General features: G+C 45.8%; 1 protein-coding gene across 3 annotated transcripts in view; it reads left to right on the top strand.

The window, feature by feature from the left end:
* The window catches only part of LOC110522910 (pappalysin-1), a 112246-nt gene that overhangs the window by 67106 nt on the left and 23188 nt on the right, over positions 1–21952 (top strand). For all 3 annotated transcript variants that reach the window (XM_090234495.1, XM_090234496.1, XM_090234497.1), the window contains 6 exons: positions 2751–2858; positions 2999–3134; positions 3288–3501; positions 8588–8756; positions 21055–21238; positions 21496–21697. In XM_090234495.1, the coding sequence (XP_090090621.1) occupies positions 2751–2858; positions 2999–3134; positions 3288–3501; positions 8588–8756; positions 21055–21238; positions 21496–21697 (1013 nt within the window). The remainder of the gene's footprint in view (positions 1–2750; positions 2859–2998; positions 3135–3287; positions 3502–8587; positions 8757–21054; positions 21239–21495; positions 21698–21952) is intronic.

Consider the following 21952-nt stretch of genomic DNA (forward strand, 5'->3'; position numbering starts at 1 on the left):
AGTCTCTGGGACTGTCTTTTGTCAACATCTCGTGCGATAATGTTGTAGCAATTTAGTTGATCGGCGCGGCAGAGGACTTTTTTACTGCCATAACAAAGTGAACAAAAAAGGCTCTAAGTTTAGACTCAAGTGTTGTTTCTTCTTTCTCCTTTCCCTTTTCCGACGTACTCTCTCAAGCTGCGGTCTCCGACGATTTATTGTCCAGCATTTGTTTTATTGGTTTATTTTTCCCTGTGTGTTGCTTATGTTAGAGACCTTGTTGGCTGCTCTGTTGTGGTTCGCTCCGTGATGCAAGGCCCCTGCTATGTGGTCCTCTGTGGGCTCCTGCTTTACACCCCCATCACCCCCCCACCCCAACCTTACACACACATATGTATACACACACACACAAACACACAAACACACACACAGGGTCAGTCCTTGGGAGAGGTTGGGGGTTGTATTTACAACCTCCTAATGACCAAATCAAATGAATGACCAATCTTACTTGGACTAGTCTGACTCTTGCCATTGTACAGGAGGAGGCTGGGGAGTAACAGAACTTTGGAGGCTGATGAACCCTCCTACCGGCATTGCTCTTTATAGGTGTTTGCTTGAGGGCAAGCTTGACGCACAATTACAGTGTGCTAGCTCTGTCTGTCGAAAACTGCGGGGTGTTATAAAAACACAGAGGGGGGTGGGGGACTTCGACTCAGTGCTACCTGTGTTAACATAAATAAGTCATTGGTTGGCTGTCACCTGTGCAATATTCACTCGCCGCTCCAGTCTGCAGCAGGGTGAGGAGCCATAGCAACTCTCAACACAAGACATCAGCAGTGCCCCAGTGCATTGAGAGGGAAGCACCATGAAGAATATCACCAAACAACAACAGAAACGATCAGGTAGCTGGGTCTTCGTCACCTCAGCTCTCTCCTCTGCCTATCCATAACTGTCACCTCGGCAGATCCAGGAGACAGATAGATTACTCCAAGAGCTTCTGGGTAGTTTCCACCACTGCGTCTGGTTCGTCTAGCTCTGGGTGGACGTCTCTGGTTACAGGTGTCTGATTTCACTGGCATCAGGCAATGGGCGAAACTGTGTGTCCTTGTGACTGTGTCTGTACACTCTCCCTCCAGGTAGGCAGGTAGCCTGGCGGGTAGGAGCGTTGGGCCAGTAATCAAAATGTTGCTGGATCGAATCCTGAGATGACAAAGTAAAAATCTGTCATTCTGCCCCAGTAAACCCACTGGTCCCTGGGTGCCGATGCCGTGGATGTCGATTAAGGCAGCACCCGCACCTTTCTGCTTCAGAGGGGTTGGGTTAAATGCAGGAGACACATTTCAGTGGGATGCATTCAGTTTTACAACTAACTAATGTAGGTATGCCTACCTTGGCTCCTGATTGGCACAGCGGTCTAAGGCACTGCATCTCAGTGCAAGAGGTTGCCACTCCAGTCCCTGGTTCAATTCCATGCTGTATCACATCCAGACGTGATTGGGAGTCCCGTAGGGCGGTGCACAATTGGCAGGCATAGATGGAAGGCTGTTTGTGTTGTTTGCTGTCTCTCTTCACAGGAGAGAGGTTATCTGTAACAATAAGAAGCTGGAGAACCATGTTAGAGATAGCAATGTGAACCTTTATTTAACTAGGCAAGTCAGTTAAGAATAAATTCTTATTTAAAATGATGCCTACCCCAGCCAAACCTGGGGTAGGCATCATTTTAAATAAGAATTTATTCTTAACTGACTTGCCTAGTTAAATAAAGGTTCACATTGCTATCTCTAACATGGTTCTCCAGCTTCTTATTGTTACAGATAACCTCTCTCCTGTGAAGAGAGACAGCAAACAACACAAACAGCCTTCCATCTATGCCTGTCCCTAACTAAGCAGCCCACATACAGATTGAAGTAGAGCTGTCAGATAGAGGCATGGAAGTGTTTAGGCCTTATGAGTTGACATCTGGCTCTCTGGTTCTGAGTCTGAAACACATTAAAGATAGAAGCGTTAGAGGTGGGATAGAGAGAGAAAGAGAGTAGAGAGATGGAGGAATAGAGGGAGGGGATTGGGGAGAGAGAACAAATGAGTGGTGGAGTGAAAGATGAAAAGTAGTAATGGAGAGTGAGATATTTAGAGAGAAAGAAAGAGAGAGGAACTGAAGCACCCTCTCCCCAGACGGCCTGATTTTTCACGCCGTTAACTTGCTTAGCGTGTCACACTGCCCCTCCATGTGTGCCGTATCAACTCAGCCTTGTTTTCCCTAGTAACTTCCTCACACTATTACGTAACTCCATGAATGACCCTGTTGGCAGGGCTTTGAACACATCTCAACCTTCAAGGCAACAAAATAACAAAAGAATCAGAAAAATACACCTTCTAATGATGCCAATTCACATTGATTTGGTTCATAATCTGAAAATGAACTATCTTGTTTCAGAAAAAGAAGCAAAGATTATCTGACATCATCAGAAACATTTTGTTTCCATGAAATGTGTGCAAATTCTATGTACAAATGTTGCAAAAATATTTGGTGTCACTACGAATCTTAATTTCTCTCTCTGTCTCTCTCTGTTTCTCTGTCTCTCTGTCTCTCTGTCTCTCTGTCTCTGTCTCTCTGTGTCTGTCTCTCTGTGTCTCTCTGTCTCTCTGTCTCTCTATGTCTCTCTGTCTCTCTGTCTCTGTCTCTCTGTGTCTGTCTCTCTGTGTCTCTCTGTCTCTCTGTCTCTCTATGTCTCTCTGTCTCTCTGTGTCTGTCTCTCTGTGTGTGTTATCAGACATGCCAGTCCAAGGTGTTTGACCTGTCTGATGGGGTTTCCCAGTACGCCTGGTTCCCCTGCAGAGAGGCCCAGCAGTCCTCCTGGTACCCACAGTACTGGCTCAAGGTAGGTTAGAGGTCAGGAGTCATGGGATATGGGTGGGCAAAGGCTGAAGTTACATAAACATATCTCCAGTTAGTAATATACCCGATATGAATGTGTTGAGAGTTTAGGGCACTAAATGTGAGTGTTCCCTTCTCACCCAGGCCTACTTTTCCCACCCCATGGTGGCTGCTGCTGTGATAATCCACCTAGCTGCAGACGGGACAGGCTACATCGACCAGACACAGTGCAACATCACCGTTCAACTGGTGGACACCAAGGAGGTCATCCACAGCTTAGGTCTGTAGATAAAACCTATAGAACTGTGGAAGCGTGGAAAGATCTCTTAAAATCCCATATAAGTTATTTCTCTAACTTCCCACATCCCTCTTTGTCCCTCCTTTCTCTGTCTCTCTCCTTCCCCCCATCCCTCTCCCTGTTCCCTCCTTCTAGGTGATTGGCGTCTGACCTGCAGGACCAACCCCCTGGTAATCCCAGTGAGCCATGACCTGAGCGTGGCCTTCTTCCACACCAAGGCCATCCTGGTCCAGTTCCGCTCCCACCTGGTGGCCATCTCTGGCGTGGGCCTGCGCTCCTTCCAGTTCTTTGACCCAATCACCATTAGCGGGTGCCAGAGCAACGAGATCTACAACCCCATGGGTCAAAGGTGAGGAGGGCGCTCGGAGGCGCAAGGGGAGATACACAAAAGGTCACTGTTATGCATGTAGAAGTAAACGTGTAGAGAAATGTTAAAAATGAGCATGTGTATAACTGTGCCTACGCTTGCTTGCATGCGCGAACACACACACACACACACACACACACACACACACACACACACACATGGGTGCACACACACCGTCCTCAGAATTTGTCAGGGGGCTGTCATGAGAAATAGGGCCATTTGTGGCTTTTGTTGTTTGCCAGTGAAGCAAACGAGAAAAGCTAATTGGATGAGGAGGATTTAAGTATCTGCTCTCGATAAGAAGTTGTTTGATGCCAGAAACAAAGACAAGTTGCCCTCCTCAGAGTTGTCTTTGGCTCTGTGACCCATAGCACTGAGCTGTCAAACTCAACAACTCACTTGGTGTTATTCAGCTGATATGTGTGGTGACAATTCTTCGGTTTCCTATAGAGCAGAGATGGGCAGCTGGCAGCCCCCTTTTGTAGGCCTGTGGATGAATTCACAAGGTGCAAACACAAGGTGCAATCTTAAAAATGTGGTTGTGCATCAGCAGTTTTTCTCTTATGTCATCATTGACAGTCACTCAATTAGCCCAGGTTAGCTATATTTTATAGATTGGTAAGTTAGTCTAGCCAGCTATCTAAACCTGTAGTAATCACGGTCAAATTACTGACACTGCGGGCCCTCATGATAAATTCAGATTTTTTTGCGGCCCCTACCCCATCAAAGTTGTCCATCCCTGCTATAGAAGATTTAAGTACTGAGTTCTGATGTAGTAGATTTACTTAGCAAACATTCTGGATGCTCTGTAGGCTATGCAAGCTCCAAAACCAACTAGCATGCCAGACCTGGAGCTCATTACATTTTCATAAGAAAGAAATCCTCCCTTGTCCATACACGTTTGAATCAATAGTTTATTAACACCATTGTAATAGATTACATGCGAGAAACTAAATCAATCAACTATATCTCTCTTGCGAAACACATTTGATCTCAATGAGACAAAACCTGGGATGAATAAAGGGTCAAACCACTCTAAAAATGCACTAGTGCACTTTTCATGTCCTTCTGTTGGAGCGGTTGCGCTAAAGCTGGGTTCATCCCAAATTGCACGCTATTCCCTACTTAGTGCACTATGGGCCAAGGTCAAAAGTAGTGCACTATATAGGGAATAGGGTGGCATTTGGGATGCAGGCCTGGATTTGACTGTTTCAGTAGCAGAGCTTTGGTGGAAGGCTGGCGGTGGGAGTTTCCATGCCGACCCAGAGGAACAACGCATTCATTATTAATTAGTAATTGCCTACTATTACAGCTCCTTGTATTGACATATTTGGGGTTTGTTGTGCTCAGCGGCAGCCATATCCAAAGTGTAAATATGATCTATTTGGCGGCTCCTTGCTTCAACAGCTCCCGCCTGAGCCTCTAGAAGGGATTTAGTACAGGGAGTCTTAAGCTTGAGCATTTCTCCTCCTCTTACTCCTCATACTCCCTTACCTTCATTTGTCCTCCTCCTCATCCTATTCCCTATCCTCCTCTCTTCTCCTCCCTCTCCATCCTTTTCCCTTCATTCCTCTTCTTCCATCTCTCTTCGCTCCATGCCTTCTCCCTCTTCTCCTCTAGTTCCTCTTCCCTCTCCTCTTCCTCCTCCTCTTTCACCTCTTCTCCTCCATGTTCTCTTCTCCCCTCTTCTCCTACTCCCTCTACTTATCCCCCTCTCTATGCTCTCTTCCCCCCTTTCCTCCTCTCTCTCTCCAGCCAAACAGCCTATTTCCCGTAATAATTCTACCTCTACAAAACAAAAAAGTCCCTTATTCCCTAAGTTGTTAACAACACAAGCTATTAACGTGTCCCGGTTTTATGTTCCACACTTGTTTTTTTCCCTTCTCTCTCTTTCTTCCCTTCGTCATCCCTTCTTTCAAATATGAAGATTTGAGGGGTAATGGCAGATTATTGGACTGTAAGTGTGGAGGCTCTAGAGTCTTTCTCTACATTTGTCCTCGTCTCCAGTGAAGGTTCAGATTTTGAGTGATGGGACACTCGTCATAGCCCCTTCTAGTAGTCTTCAGACTATTGATCATTTTTCAAGTGTTTAAAAAATTATCCAGGAGACGGAGTTGAAACCACACCTATAGCTTAATACATACAGTACCTTATGGTTCATGTAATGTAAAGTGGCATGAAAACAACTCAATGTTAAGCTGTCTATAAAGCCTGTTTCTTTCCACCTGCTTAGCTAAGGATCCTAAAATGTAAACACTAGCTCAAGCAGGGAGTTTGGTTTTGTTGTGAGTATCGGTTTGTGTTTGCTCTGCCTTCTCTCTATAGGTTTAGAGGTTCATGTTAGGATTTCGGAGTATGTTATTGAGGTGGAAGGAGAGAGAAAGAGGGGAAGAGAGGGAGAAAAGCACTACATTTACATTTTAGCAGATGCTCTTATCCAGGGTGACTGACAGGAGCAATAAGGGTTAAGTGCCTTGCTCAAGGGCACATCAGCATATTATTCTTTACTGGCCCAACACTTAACCTGTAAACTACCTGCCGCCCACTAGAGAGATCAGGTGCGCAGAGATATATGATGCAGAGAAATATGCAGAAAAATATAGAGAGACCAAAATATAGAGAGACCAAAACATTTTGAGAGAGAGAGAGAGAGAGAGAGAGAGATAGAGAGGGAGATAGAGACAGAGATAGAGAGACAGACAGAGAGAGAGAGAGAGAGGCACCCTATTCCCTACATAGAACAGTACTGGTCAACATTAGTGTGCTGTATAGGGAATACAACAGGCAAACTGTTGTTAAAGACAGCCTTGAGGGTCCCGGCATTCCTCAGAACATTAAAGTCCTCTGACTGCTACCAACGTAGTGCTTGGCCAGACTCTGTCATTGTAGTCTGCTCACAAAATCCCACTTCTCTTAATTAATTAACCACACTCCCACGTGTGTGTGTGTGTGTGTGTGTGTGTAGACAGACACAGAGACACACACAATCTTTATGCACAGACTGAAAAGCATGCCTACTTATTCGCTCTGACCATATGTGAAACATTTCTAGATTGATTAATTCAGCTTTTTTTTCACAATGTGTGTGTTTGTGTCTTGTGGGCTTTCAAATACTGATACACAGCTACAAGGAATGTAACTATCTAGCCTACCCAGGGCTACAGTACACCTTGTTGATAACTAGTAGCTACTCCACCAAACCTCAACCCAGTCTGAGTGGAGCAGCTAGCCCCAGAGAATCTTACAGCAGCCCTATACTGTAGTGTGCTGACTCAAGACATTCACATATCCATTTGTGTTGCTGGTTCTGGTAGCTTCAATCTGTTTAACATGGTGTATCTCATGTAAAGAGGAGATATAGCACATTCTATAGATAGCTGTGTGTTCTCCATGCTATAATGAAAACATACTGTACTGGATGACGTCAGGGATGATGTTCTGTGGGCATTGATTCACTGGTTGGGTCCCAAATGGAACCCTAATCCCTATATATACCACTACCTTGGACTAGAGTCCTATGGCTACCCTTTGGGCCCTGGTCAAATATAGTGCACTATATAGGGAATAGGGTGCCAATTGGGACGCTCCCATGGTTCCACTTCTAGGGCAGCCAGGTGAATGCAGTATGGCAGTGTGTGTTTTGAGACAGTGTTGTTGATACAGTGTGGTTGTGGTTGTTGAGACAGTGTGGTTGTGGTTGTGTTGAGGCAGTGTGGTTGTGTGTGTGTTGAGACAGTGTGGTTGTGTGTGTGTTGAGACAGTGTGGTTGTGGTTGATGAGCCAGTGTGGTTGTGGTTGTTGAGACAGTGTGGTTGTGTTGAGACAGTGTGGTTGTGTTGAGACAGTGTGGTTGTGTTGAGACAGTGTGGTTGTGTTGAGACAGTGTGGTTGTGTTGAGACAGTGTGGTTGTGTTGAGACAGTGTGGTTGTGTTGAGACAGTGTGGTTGTGTGCTGAGACAGTGTGATTGTTGTTTTGTTGATACATTGTGGTTGTGTGTGTGTGTGTGTTGAGACAGTGTGGTTGTGTGTTGAGACAGTGTGGTTGTGTGTTGAGACAGTGTAGTTGTGTTGTGACAGTGTGGTTGTGTGAGTTGAGACAGTGTGTTTGTGGTTGTGTGTTGAGACAGTGTGGCTGTGTGTTGAGACAGTGTGGTTGTGTGAGTTGAGACAGTGTGGTTGTGTTGAGACTGTGTGGTTGTGTTGAGACTGTGTGGTTGTGGTTGTGTTGAAACAATGTGGTTGTGGTTGTGTTGAGACAGTGTGGTTGTGTGTGAGTTGAGACAGTGTGGTTGTGTTGAGACTGTGTGGTTGTGGTTGTGTTGAGACAGTGTGGTTGTGTTGAGACAGTGTGGTTGTGTTGAGACTGTGTGGTTGTGGTTGTGTTGAGATGGTGGGGTTGTGTTGAGACTGTGTGGTTGTGGTTGTGTTGAGACAGTGTGCTTGTGTTGAGACAGTGTGGTTGTGGTTGTGTTGATATTGTGTTTGTGTTGAGACAGTGTGGTTGTGTTGAGACAGTGTGGTTGTGTTGAGACAGTGTGGTTGTGTTGAGACAGTGTGGTTGTGTTGAGACAGTGTGGTTGTGTTGAGACAGGGTGGTTGTGGTTGTGTGTTTGTTGAGACATTGTGGTTGTGTGTGAGTTGAGACAGTGTAGTTGTGTGTGTGTTGAGACAGTGTAGTTGTATGTGAGTTGAGACAGTGTGGTTGTGTTGAGACAGTGTGGTTGTGTGTGTGTTGAGACAGTGTAGTTGTATGTGAGTTGAGACAGTGTGGTTGTGTTGAGACAGTGTGGCTGTGGTTGAGACAGTGTGTGTGTGTGTGTGTTTGTACTTTATATTGTACTGTATGGGTGTTCTACCCACTGTGAATTTAAGTTGGCTGTGTCTGGCTGTGGATGTAGCTACACTATGATGTTGTTTCTTCTTTGTATGTTCTTCCCTGCTCCAGTTGTATCATAGATACTGTACAACATACCCCATATGGGCAGTATATATTTAGCTACTATGTTTATGATTATACTGGTACTAAATAATTCACCCATGTGTTTGTGTGTACCCCTCCTTCTCTAGTTGTGTCCATTACTCATGTGAGGCCATCAACTGCCAGGAGCCGCTGATCCGCAATGCAGAGCTCAAGTGCAGCAGTCTGGGCTTCTTCAACGGAGCTCGCTGCACCATCACCTGTAACTCTGGCTACGTCCTGCAGGTCCACAGAGACGATGACATCATCAAGACCCAGGTATACACACACACACACACACACACACACACACACACACACACACACACACACTAGCCATATTCTTCACCTGCAACAGCAGCTTGGCAGTGTAAACCCACTGGGAGGATGACATCATGTCAAGCCCAGGTAGCTAGCTAGACGCCTCCTCCTTCCTTCCTTCTCCCTGCTTTATGCACACACACACACACACACACACACACACACACACACACACACACACACACACACACACACACACACACACACACACACACACAGATCACACAGGCACACACTATATATGTTTAGTCTTTCTGCGCTGCACCATCACCTGCAACAATGGCTATGTGTTTCTGCTCCACTGGGACGATGACATCACTAGGTACTCTCTGCTCACTGCGGCCCCCTTCCTCCATCCCTCCCTCCCTCTCCGCCTGCCTGCCTGCCTCCCCCCTCGCTCCCTCCTTCATTCCCCCCCTCCCCACTCATACAGTGAAGTCATGCTCACGGAGCACAGATACAACAACTAGACACAGCACTGTGCAGACCCTCCATGTCTTTCTAACGTCTGTATGTGTGTGTAATTTAATGAATATGTATGTGGTGTTTGCTGAGATGAAGTACACTGCAGCTACTTTTCATTACGACACTGTGTAGCGGGCAAGAAAAAAGTTACCCTATGACATACTTGCTAACATTTATCACATTACTGGAGAAAGAGCTTTCTGGTAACGAAGACGTCTCAGCATCCACTTCATGTAGTATCAACCCCCACACACCAGACACTCAACAGATGAGGAGGACAGACATTGGCACACAAACCACAAAAAGACAGAAGCATGCAGACACACAAACCACCACAAACAAACAAGTTAGTTCACAGGCACACAGTCAACTCATTCACTCCCACAGAGGGCTCTTAGTTAGTTCACAGTCACACTGTAAACCCATTCACTCCCACAGAGGGCTCTTAGTTAGTTCACATCCACACAGTCAACCCATTCACTCTCACAGAGGGCTCTGAGTTAGTTCACAGCCACACAGTCAACCCATTCACTCCCACAGAGGGCTCATAGTTAGTTAGTTCACAGTCACACAGTAAACCCATTCACTCACACAGAGGGCTCTTAGTTAGTTCACAGTCAACCCATTCACTCTCACATAGGGCTCATAGTTAGTTAGTTCACAGCCACACAGTAAACCCATTCACTCCCACAGAGGGCTCATAGTTAGTTAGTTCACAGTCACACAGTTAACCCATTCACTCCCACATAGGGCTATTAGTTAGTTCACAGTCACACAGTAAACCCATTCACTCCCACATAGGGCTATTAGTTAGTTCACAGTCACACAGTAAACCCATTCATTTCCTCAGAGGGGTCATTGTTAGTTAGTTCACAGTCACACAGTAAACCCATTCACTCCCATGGAGGGGTCATAGTTAGTTCACAGTTACACAGTAAACCCATTCCCTCACACAGAGGGCTCTTAGTTAGTTCACAGTCAAACCATTCACTCCCACAGAGGGCTCTTAGTTAGTTCACAGTCACACAGTAAACCCATTCACTCCCACAGAGGGCTCTTAGTTAGTTCAGTCACACAGTAAACCCTTTCACTCCCACAGAGGGCTCTTAGTTAGTTCACAGCCACACAGTAAACCCATTCACTCCCACAGAAGGCTATTAGTTAGTTAACAGTCACACAGTAAACCCATTCACTCCCACAGAGGGCTCTTAGTTAGTTCACAGTCACACAATAAACCCATTCACTCCCATGGAGGGGTCATAGTTAGTTAGTTCACAGTCACACAGTAAACCCATTCACTCCCACAGAGGGCTCTTAGTTAGTTCAATCACACAGTAAACCCATTCACTCCCACAGAGGGCTCTTAGTTAGTTCACAGTCACAGGGTAAACCCATTCACTCCCACAGAGGGCTCTTAGTTAGTTCACAGCCACACAGTAAACCCATTCACTCCCACATAGGGCTCTTAGTTAGTTCACAGTCACATAGTAAACCCATTCACTCCCACAGAGGGCTCTTAGTTAGTTCACAGTCACACAGTAAACCCATTCACTCCCACAGAGGGGTCATAGTTAGTTAGTTCCCAGTCACACAGTAACCGCATTTACTCCCACAGAGGGCTTTTAGTTAGTTCACAGTTACACAGTAAACCCATTCACTCCCACAGAGGGCTCTTAGTTAGTTCACAGTCAACCCATTCACTCCCACAGAGGGCTCTTAGTTAGTCCACAGCCACACAGTAAACCCATTAACTCCCACAGAGGGCTCTTAGTTAGTTCACAGTCACACAGTAAACCCATTCACTCCCACAGAGGGCTCTTAGTTAGTTTACAGTTACACAGTAAACCCATTCACTCTCACAGAGGGCTCTTAGTTAGTTCACAGTCACACAGTAAACCCATTCACTCCCGCAGAGGGCTCATAGTTAGTTAGTTCACAGTTACACAGTAAACCCATTCACTCCCACATAGGGATTTTAGTTAGTTAGTTCACAGTCACACAGTAAACCCATTCACTCCCACAGAGGGCTATTAGTTAGTTCACAGCCACAGAGTCAACCCATTCACTCCCACAGGGGGCTCTCAGTTAGTTAGTTCACAGTCACACAGTAACCCCATTCACTCCCACAGAGGGCTATTAGTTAGTTCACAGCCACAGAGTCAACCCATTCACTCCCACAGGGGGCTCTCAGTTAGTTAGTTCACAGTCACACAGTAAACCCATTCACTCCCACAGAGGGCTCTTAGTTTGTTCAAATTCAAACAGTAAACCCATTCACTCCCACAGAGGGCTATTAGTTAGTTCACAGTCACACAGTAAACCCATTCACTCCCACAGAGGGCTCTTCGTTAGTTCATATCCACACAGTCAATCCATTTATTCCCACAGAGGGCTCTTAGTTAGTTAGTTCACAGCCACACAGTCAACCCATTCACTCACACAGAGGGCTTTTAGTTAGTTCACAGTCACGCAGTAAACCCATTCACTCACACAGAGGGCTATTAGTTAGTTCACAGTCACACAGTAAACCCATTCACTCCCACAGAGTGCTCTGAGTCAGTACACAGACACACAGTAAACCCATTCACTCCCACAGAGGGCTCTTAGTTAGTTCACAGTCACACAGTAAACCCATTCACTCCCACAGAGGGCTCTTAGTTAGTTCACAATCACAAAATAAACACATTCACTCCCACAGAGGGCTCTTAGTTAGTTCACAGTCACACAATAAACCCATTCACTCCCACAGAGGGCTATTAGTTACGTAGTTCAAAGTCACACAGTGAACCCATTCACTCACACAGTGGGCTCTTAGTTAGTTCACTGTCACACAGTAAACCCATTCACTCCCACAGAGGGCTCTTAGTTAGTTCACAGTCACACAGTAAACCCATTCACTCCCGCAGAGGGCTCATAGTTAGTTAGTTCACAGTTACACAGTAAACCCATTCACTCCCACATAGGGATTTTAGTTAGTTAGTTCACAGTCACACCGTAAACCCATTCACTCCCACAGAGGGCTATTAGTTAGTTCACAGCCACAGAGTCAACCCATTCACTCCCACAGGGGGCTCTCAGTTAGTTAGTTCACAGTCACACAGTAACCCCATTCACTCCCACAGAGGGCTATTAGTTAGTTCACAGCCACAGAGTCACCCCATTCACTCCCACAGGGGGCTCTCAGTTAGTTAGTTCACAGTCACACAGTAAACCCATTCACTCCCACAGAGGGCTCTTAGTTAGTTCACAGTCACACAGTAAACCCATTCACTCCCACAGAGGGCTCTTAGTTTGTTCAAATTCATACAGTAACCCCATTCACTCCCACAGAGGGCTATTAGTTAGTTCACAGTCACGCAGTAAACCCATTCACTCCCACAGAGGGCTCTTCGTTAGTTCACAGCCACACAGTCAATCCATTTATTCCCACAGAGGGCTCTTAGTTAGTTAGTTCACAGCCACACAGTAAACCCATTCACTAACACAGAGGGCTATTAGTTAGTTCACAGTCACACAGTAAACCCATTCACTCCCACAGAGGGCTCTTACTCAGTACACAGCCACACAGTAAACCCATTCACTCCCACAGAGGGCTCTTAGTTAGTTCAGTCACACAGTAAACCCATTCACTCCCACAGAGGGCTCTTAGTTAGTTCACAATCACAAAATAAACACATTCACTCCCACAGAGGGCTCTTAGTTAGTTCACAGTCACACCATAAACCCATTCACTCCCACAGAGGGCTATTAGTTACGTGGTTCAAAGTCACACAGTGAACCCATTCACTCACACAGAGGGCTTTTAGTTAGTTCACAGACACACAGTAAATCCATTCACTCCCACATAGGGCTCTTAGTTAGTTCACAGTCACACAGTCAACCCATTCACTCCCACAGAGGGCTCTTAGTTAGTTCACAGTCACACAGTAAACCCATTCACTCCCACAGAGGGCTCTTAGTTAGTTCACAGCCACACAGTCAACCCATTCACTACCACAGAGGGCTTATAGTTAGTTAGTTCACAGTCACACAGAAAACTAATTCACTCCCACAGAGAGCTCATAGTTATTTACTTCACATTCACACAGTAAACCCATTCACTCACACAGAGGGCTCTTAATTAGTTCACAGTCACACAGTAAACCCATTCACTCCCACAGAGGGCTATTAGTTAGTTCACAGTCACACAGTAAACCCATTCACTCCCACAGAGGGCTATTAGTTAGTTCACAGTCACACAGTAAACCCATTCAATCACACAGAGGGCTCTTAGTTAGTTCACAGTCACACAGTAAACCCATTCACTCACACAGAGGGCTCTTAGTTAGTTCACAGCCACACAGTCAACCCATTCACTCCCACAGAGGGCTTACATACCTAGTAAACCCTTTCACTCCCACAGAGGGCTTACAGTTAGTTAGTCCACAGTCACACAGTAAACCCTTTCACTCCCACAGAGGGCTCTTAGTTAGTTAGTTCCCAGTCACACAGTAAACCCATTCACTCCCACAGAGGGCTCTTAGTTAGTTCACAGCCACACAGTAAACCCATTCACTCCCACAGAGGGCTCTTAGTTAGTTCACAGCCACACAGTAAACCCATTCACTCCCACAGAGGGCCTGTAAAGACAACAGCACCAACACTTTATCCCTCTCCCAGGCTCTGTTAACAGACCTGCAAGCTAATCATTTAATGCTCCCTAAAACACACACACACGGAGACAGAGAGGGAGATGTTTATTTATTTTCCCTTTTGTACATGAACTATTTGCACATTGTTACAGCACTGTATACATACATAATATGACATTTTAAATGTCTGTATTCTTTTGGAACTTTTGTGAATGTAACGTTTGCTGTTAATTTTTTGTTTATTTCACTTTTGTTTTGGATCTTTTTCGCTAATTTTGGTAATGTAATAATTTGTTTCCCATGCTAATTAAACCCCTGAGGGAGAGAGAGAGAGACCCTGCTAGAATCTGAAGTCAAATGTCTACTCTTTGCTGATGATCTGGTGCTTCTGTCCCCAACCAAGGAGGGCCTACAGCAGCACCTAGATCTTCTGCGCAGATTCTGCCAGACCTGGGCCCTGACAGTAAATCTCAGTACGACTAAAATAATGGTGTTCCAAAAAAGGTCCAGTCGCCAGGACCACAAATACAAATTCCATCTAGACACCATTGCCCTAGAGCACACAAAAAACTAAACATACCTTGGCCACAGGTAACTTCCACAAAGCTGTGAACGATCTGAGAGACAAGGCAAAAGGAACATAAAATTCAACATACCAATTAGGATCTGGCTAAAAATACTTGAATCAGTCATAGAGCCCATTGCCCTTTATGGTAGTGAGGTCTCACCGACCTAGACTTCAGAAAATGGGACAATCACCAAATTGAGACTCTGCATGCAGAATTCTGCAAAAGAATATCCTCCGTGCACAGTGTAAAACACCAAATAGAAAGAAAGAGACAGAGAGAGAGGGTGGGTGGGAAAGAGACAGAGAGAGAGGGTAGGGGGGAAAGAGACAGAGAGAGAGAGGGTGGGAGAAAGAGACAGAGAGGGTGGGGAGAAAGAGACAGAGAGGGTGGGGGGAAAGTGACAGAGAGAGGGTGGGGGGAAGAGACAGAGAAAGAGGGTGGGGGGGGGACAGAGAGAGAGGGTGGGAGGGGAAGAGACAGAGAGAGAGGGTGGGGGGGGGAAGAGACAGAGAGAGAGGGTGGGAGGGGAAGAGACAGAGAGAGAGGGTGGGGGGGGAAAGAGACAGAGGGTGGGGGGAAAGAGACAGAGGGTGGGGAGGAAAGAGACAGCGGGTGGGGGGGAAGAGACAGAGGGTGGGGGGGGAGAGACAGAGGGTGGGGGGGAAGAGACAGAGGGTGGGGGGGAAGAGACAGAGGGTGGGGGGGAAGAGACAGAGGGTGGGGAGGAAAGAGACAGAGGGTGGGGAGGAAAGAGACAGAGGGTGGGGAGGAAAGAGACAGAGGGTGTGGGGGAAAGAGACAGAGGGTGGGGAGGAAGAGACAGAGGGTGGGGAGGAAAGAGACAGAGGGTGGGGGGGAAAGAGACAGAGGGTGGGGAGGAAAGAGACAGAGGGTGGGGAGGAAAGAGACAGAGGGTGGGGAGGAAAGAGACAGAGGGTGGGGAGGAAAGAGACAGAGGGTGGGGAGGAAAGAGACAGAGGGTGTGGGGGAAAGAGACAGAGGGTGGGGAGGAAGAGACAGAGGGTGGGGAGGAAAGAGACAGAGGGTGGGGGGGAAAGAGACAGAGGGTGGGGGGGAAAGAGACAGAGGGTGGGGAGGAAAGATACAGAGGGTGGGGAGGAAAGAGACAGAGGGTGGGGAGGAAAGAGACAGAGGGTGGGGAGGAAAGAGACAGAGGGTGGGGAGGAAAGAGACAGATGGTGGGGAGGAAAGAGACAGAGGGTGGGGAGGAAAGAGACAGAGAGAGAGAGGGTGGTGGGGAATTGATGGAGGTTGGGTGGGAAGGAGACAGAGGGTGGGGAGGAAGAGACAGGGGTTGGGGAGGAAGAGACAGAGGGTGGGGAGGAAGAGACAGAGGGTGGGGGGGGGGGGAGACAGAGGGTGGGGAGGAAAGAGACAGAGGGTGGGGGGAGAGAGACAGAGAGAGAGGTTGGGGGAGAAAGAGACAGAGAGAGAGGGTGGAGGAGAAAGAGACAGAGAGAGAGGTTGGGGGAGAAAGAGACAGAGAGAGAGGGTGGGGGGAATAGAGACAGAGAGAGAAGGTGGGGAGAAAGAGACAGAGACAGAAGGTGAGGGAAGGAGACAGAAGGTATGGGAAAAGAGACAGAGAGAGAAAGTGAAAATCTGTGGTTTTAGGTTGTGTTCGTACGTGAAGCCAGAGGAATGATCCATGAGCTAAATGAGAGGGAGCGAAAGAGAGAGAGAGAGGGAACACAAAAAAAGAGTGAGAGACCGCAAGAAGACAGGGAAAGAGGAAGAGAGTGCGAGAAATGAGAGAGTTTGAGTGAGCTGTATAGAATGATTCAATGAATGATGTACCGGGGCACTCCCTCCTGTTTGCTCTAGCTATTAACGTAATGGAGCACCACCTCAACTGGTTTTATGTTGGTGAGGATGCACATGTGGAAGTGGTTATGGTGGAGGATCTGACTGGCGGGGGGGGGGAGCTTACTGTACACACATGCGCAGGCGTGTATGCAAGTGTGTGTGTATGCGTAATCAGATTTATACTCTACATATCCATATGGCTCTCTGTTTGTGTGTATGATGTGTTTTTGGGGTCTGAAACTATTGACACCCTTGATAGACATGAAAAGACTGTATAAAATAGATCATTTAAATACTGAGCTATATTGTAAGCTCCAAAAAAAAAAAGTTTAATTTGTAAAAAAAAAAAAAATGTTACGGTAGGGTTGAAAATGATTGACAGCCCTGTTTTCAGTACCTCACCATGCGAGGATAACGGAGCTGAGCCAGGTCCTTGATGTCCTTCGTCAGCACTTATGGACTGCCCTCTTCTGAAAAATATAACCTGTTAAACAAAACCCATTTCTCTGAGAAATTGTATTAGTATTATATAATTTCCCATTTTTTTTGTATACAATATAACTCAATATTTTTTTTTTATATATATTTTTTTATATATTTTTATTTTTCACACAGTCATTAATGCTCATCTTTATCAAGAGTGTCAATCATTCCAGACCCGGCTGTATGTTGTTTCTCTATTAGCATGTCAACACTACATCCATATGCGTATGCACCAGCACAAGCATAATGCGGCTCATTTCAGTTAAACAGCATGTTGGTGTATGCAAAATGGCCCATTTGGGACACAAGCTGTTCAGGTCTATTACACAATGAAACATGTTACTACCAGCCTACGATTCTGTCTGCATGTGTCAACTCTGAGAGATTCACTTCATTACCATCTGACTATCACACTTGTAACGTCATTACGTTTGATTGACAGGTCATAATGTTGATTAATATGTCAACGGTATCGCTTCGGGATGAAGGATTGAAGGATCTCCTTGAGAGGGTTAGTGTGTAGGAGAGAGGGGAGAGAGAGAGGGGAGAGAGAGAGGGGAGAGAGAGAGGGGAGAGAGAGAGGGAGAGAGAGAGGGGGGAGAGAGAGAGGGGAGAGAGAAATAGAAAGAGACAGAACTTCAGCTCACTTCCCCCCCTTTTCGATACTTGGGGACAGTACAACGAGTTCCTCTCCTCTTCCCCCCCCCCCCCCCCCTCCCCCTGGTCCCTGTAGTCTATGAGGTTGAAAAGTGCAGTGCAAAGCACAATCCTATCTCCTTTCATTAGCCGATTACAGTCTTGCTTCACCGGTGTCAAGGTGGTTCTGGGAACTATCAAGGTGGTTCTGATGCTATCTCCAAAACAATCTGTACCCCCACGTCTATTTGTGTATTTGAGGTTTTATTATGCAATCCGTTTGTGTCCCAGATGTCTCCGAGGAAAGCCTGTGTGTGTGGTGGGGGGTGGGGGGATTGTGCATGTGAGAGAGCGAGAGCGAGCAGCAGACATGTTTTAGCCTTTCGTGTGGACGCGCTGCATGTCTCAAGGCGAGTGGCACTGAAAGGTCCAGATTTGATCTACCCTGGGAAATGTAGCGCTTTAAATTGAGTGAGTCTCAAGGTGTTTTATGAGGCGACAAGGTCAGGGTGCTGATGATGATTGACACCTGAGGGTGTGTTTGTGTGTTAGAAGTAGGGTCTGTAGTGTTTCCTGATCAGGTCACATGGCCAAGGAAAAACTCCTGGACTAACTATTAAGGCATGATGAACAACAAGACAAATGACCACACTCTCAACTGTTTACCTGAAAGGGCACATTGCTTTCAGGTAGTACACAACTGTCTGATACGACTACATGCAGATGTTTTGTAGGGAAATGCAGATGGTGATTAAGATGGGGGTCAGTGCAACAAGGAAACATCACTGGAGTATCCGCTTGGAGTGGCTACATAGTCCTGTCAGAGATGCCAGCAGTACAGTTAGTCCTGTGTAGTGTTACAACAATCCACTTACTTTCCCAAAATGCACAGGTTATCCAGAAATCCCAGTTGGAATATTCCTGGAATCAGAAGTGAATGGAAGCAGGAATTATGGAATTGTCCATCCAGGATTTCTGTAAAAGCTGCAATCTTTTGGAAAGTTACCTGATTTTTTTTCAACCCTAGTTCTGTATGATCCTGGCTGAACTCTAAACGGATTGTGTTCTACTGTATGAAGTGTCATCCTGAGTAAGGTGAGGTGGGTTGAGATGAAGAGGGTTGGAGCTGTGTGTCTGTCTGTCTGTCTGGCTTGAATTAGGCCCAGTAGCCAGGGGTTGTTAAATCCACTCTGGAGGAGAGTCAGGCAGCTGTAAAGATTTTAAAGAAGGAAACTCCACATACACAAACTGTATACACACTTGAGCATACACAGTCATAAATCCCCCCACATACACAAACACACATACATATACACACACACACAGATACACAATTGGACCCGTCAACACCAGCTTTTAGTCATAGTATGAGTGTACACCGCGCATTCGGAAAGTGTTCAGACTGTTCTGTTCTGTGGAGCGAGTAGTACACAGTGTTGTTCGAGATCTTCAGTTTCTTGGCAATTTCTCGCATGGAGTAGCCTTAATTTCTCAGAACAAGAATAGACTGATGAGTTTCAGAAGAAAGTAATTTGTTTCTGGCCATTTTGAGCCTGTAATCAAACCCACAAATGCTGATGCTCCAGATACTCAACTAGTCTAAAGAAGGACAGTTTTATTGCTTCTTTAATGAGTACAACAGTTTTCAGCTGTGCTAATATAATTGCAAAAGGGTTTTCTAATGATAAATTAGCCTTTGAAAATGCTAAACTTGGACTAACTTACACAACCTGCTATTGGAACACAGGAGTGATGGTTGCTGATAATGGGCGAATGTAAGCCTATGTTGATATTCCATAAAAAATCTGCCGTTTCCAGTATTTCTGGTAAATTTTATGTTATTTTAATGGCCAAAAAGGTGCTTTTCTTTCAAAAACAAGGACATTTCTAAGTGACCTAAAACTTTTGAATTGTAGTGTGTGTAATTAAAGGGGAAGAAACCCATATACCAGGTTCCTTTAAACCCAACATGTTGAAGATGGAACTGACTGAGTTCAGTTACTACACTCTTAGAAAAAAGGGTTCCAAAGGGTTCTTCTATTGTCCCCATAGCAGAACCCTTTTAGATCCAGGTAGAACCTGTTTTGGTTCCATGTAGAACCCTCTGTAACCTAAAAGGTTTATTTAAATGGTACTCCTATGGGGACAGCCAAATAACCCTTTTAGGATGTTGACCCCTTTAAAATGTTGGTCATTCTGAAATATTAGGAGTTAGGGTTAAATGTTGATCCTTCTGAATGTTAGGAGTGGCTTAGCTGAAAATGTTGACTCAGTAGTGCAGTTTGTGATAAAAGCACCACATTTGGCACAGAGGTAGATGTTTGTACCCTGAAAAAATATAAATATGGAGCCAACCCAGATTTTGCCCCTGGGGGGCATGGCAGCCACTATAACTCAAACATGGAAATACATATTTAGCTTCCAGTCAATGTCTCTATACCAAGTTGATAGTCTCATCTTTCAGATACAATTGGAACTGAGTTGATAGCCCATAGCCTTTCCACTGTTAGAGCTAAAAGTATGAAGGCACCAGTGCCCATTTCACCTATATCACCCATATCGGTGGACATTTTAGGTCATACCGGTATGTCAGATCAGCTCAATCGCCAACTTCTCAGTCTCTGAATATCACAGAAAAACCACACGTTGAATGAATATGTGGCAAACATACAAAAATGTATTTTGGACCATTTAAACCATTTTCTTGTGTTATAAAATGTTAATTAAACACAAAGTGTTACTGCTTAAAAGGCCGTGTCTCTTTGAAATCATTACTAAACTGTGGTCCAAAAATGACCCCTTATTTACAGCAGGAATGCCTGAAGTCTTATTGTGTCCTTAATTCACTGCTGCTGCTAAGTATCGGCTGTAAACTGAACAACTCCAGCTTATTGTCATTTTTTTATGAACAACAGACCGCATGACCTTAGAATTATAAAGTTTCTGAAATAATTGGCTTTAAAGGTTCAAACCCTCATTGGTGTGTGTGTGTGTGTGTGTGCGTGGGTGTGCATGCGTGCGCTGGTGCGTCTGCCTGTTTCTGTCCGGATGTTGTCTCAGTCCAGCGGCTCTTCTGAATAACAGTGTTCGCTGATGCGAAAGGTGCCAACATTTCTCCGTAGTTGGTATTCAGACCACACAATGCTGTGTTGGGATCAAAACAGGCCATGAATCCATCCTGCCCATGTGGAGTTGGGGATAATCCCCTGTGTACTGGCTCTGGTGGAAAGTGTCCCCTCCCCCGGTCTAAATGTGGTTTGCATTAGGATGATTATACAGTAGTTGGATGTCAGCTGTTGTCTGGGTTCTCATTATCAGTTACCTGAGCTGCTGACAAATCCCAGTCAGTTAAGTCAGTGACATTTAAGACCTGCTTGGCTCTGTCGTGTTACAATGACTTGTTGAGCAAACGCTAAATTGACGGACATACTGTGTTTGTGTGTCGTCTTGTTTGTCTGTGTGAGTGTGCGGCATGTATCGTACTGGGTGGGGTTGTGTGTGTATGTGTGTGTGTGTGTGTGTGTGTGTATGTTCGTGCGTACTTGTGTGTATTTGCATTCTTGTGTATGTGTGTATATGTCAGCTGCATCCATGTGTGTCTTGTCCCAATTTTCACAGTTGTTCTAATGTGTCCCCTCACTCCAGTCCGACTCAACAGTGACCATCACCTGTGCAGATGGAAAGTGGAATAAACAGGTGTCGTGTGAGCCCGTAGACTGTGGTCTACCAGACAAGTACCACGTCCACCCAGCCAACTTTAACTTCCCTGAGGGAACTACCTATGGCAGGAGGAGCACCTTCCAATGCAGGGAGCCTGCTCAGCTCGTAGGTGAGTGGTTTGGGTTTTGGCTGTGTGAAATGAATTCAGAACAGCTAATGTGTTCTACAGTACTGTTCTTGGCTGGCAGATTCATGGGATATCTTTTATATCCCTTTTATATTATTTGCTTTGTTCAACTATTTGTCTCTCCAATCTCCCACCCATCTCCCCCTTTCTCTCCTTCCATCTCTACCCTGTTTACATCTCCTCCTACCTCAATACCTCTCCCTCCCATTTCCCCTTCTCCCACCCCCCTCTTCCCCCAGGTTCTAACAACACTCTGACGTGTCTGGAGGATGGTCTGTGGTCATTCCCTGAGGCACTGTGTGAGCTGCGCTGTCCAGCCCCACCCCACGTGCCCAACGCCATGCTGCAGACCAAGCGCTGCAACGACACGGGCCTCAAAGTGGGCTCCCTTTGCAAGTACAAGTGCAAGCCGGGCTACCACGTCACCAACAAGCCCAAGAGGTGACCAACCACTCACATACTGTTGTGAATATAAAGTGACTCACAGTCGGGGTCAATTCCATTTTAATTCAAAATCCCAGACTGCAATTGACTGGGTTTGAAATGGACTTGATTCAATTGATCCTGTTCAACTCTTTATTTCACTTATCCCATCCTTTTAACATGGAGCATGTCTCTAGTCTTTGACCTGTCAATTAAGTTCCACTCATCTCAACCCAAGAAACTTTGTCTTGGTCTTTGGCTTTGTCTAAACTC

This window comes from Oncorhynchus mykiss, chromosome 5, assembly GCF_057628025.1.
Source record: "Oncorhynchus mykiss isolate SJ-2025 chromosome 5, ASM5762802v1, whole genome shotgun sequence".
NCBI classification, from domain to species: Eukaryota; Metazoa; Chordata; class Actinopteri; order Salmoniformes; family Salmonidae; genus Oncorhynchus; species Oncorhynchus mykiss.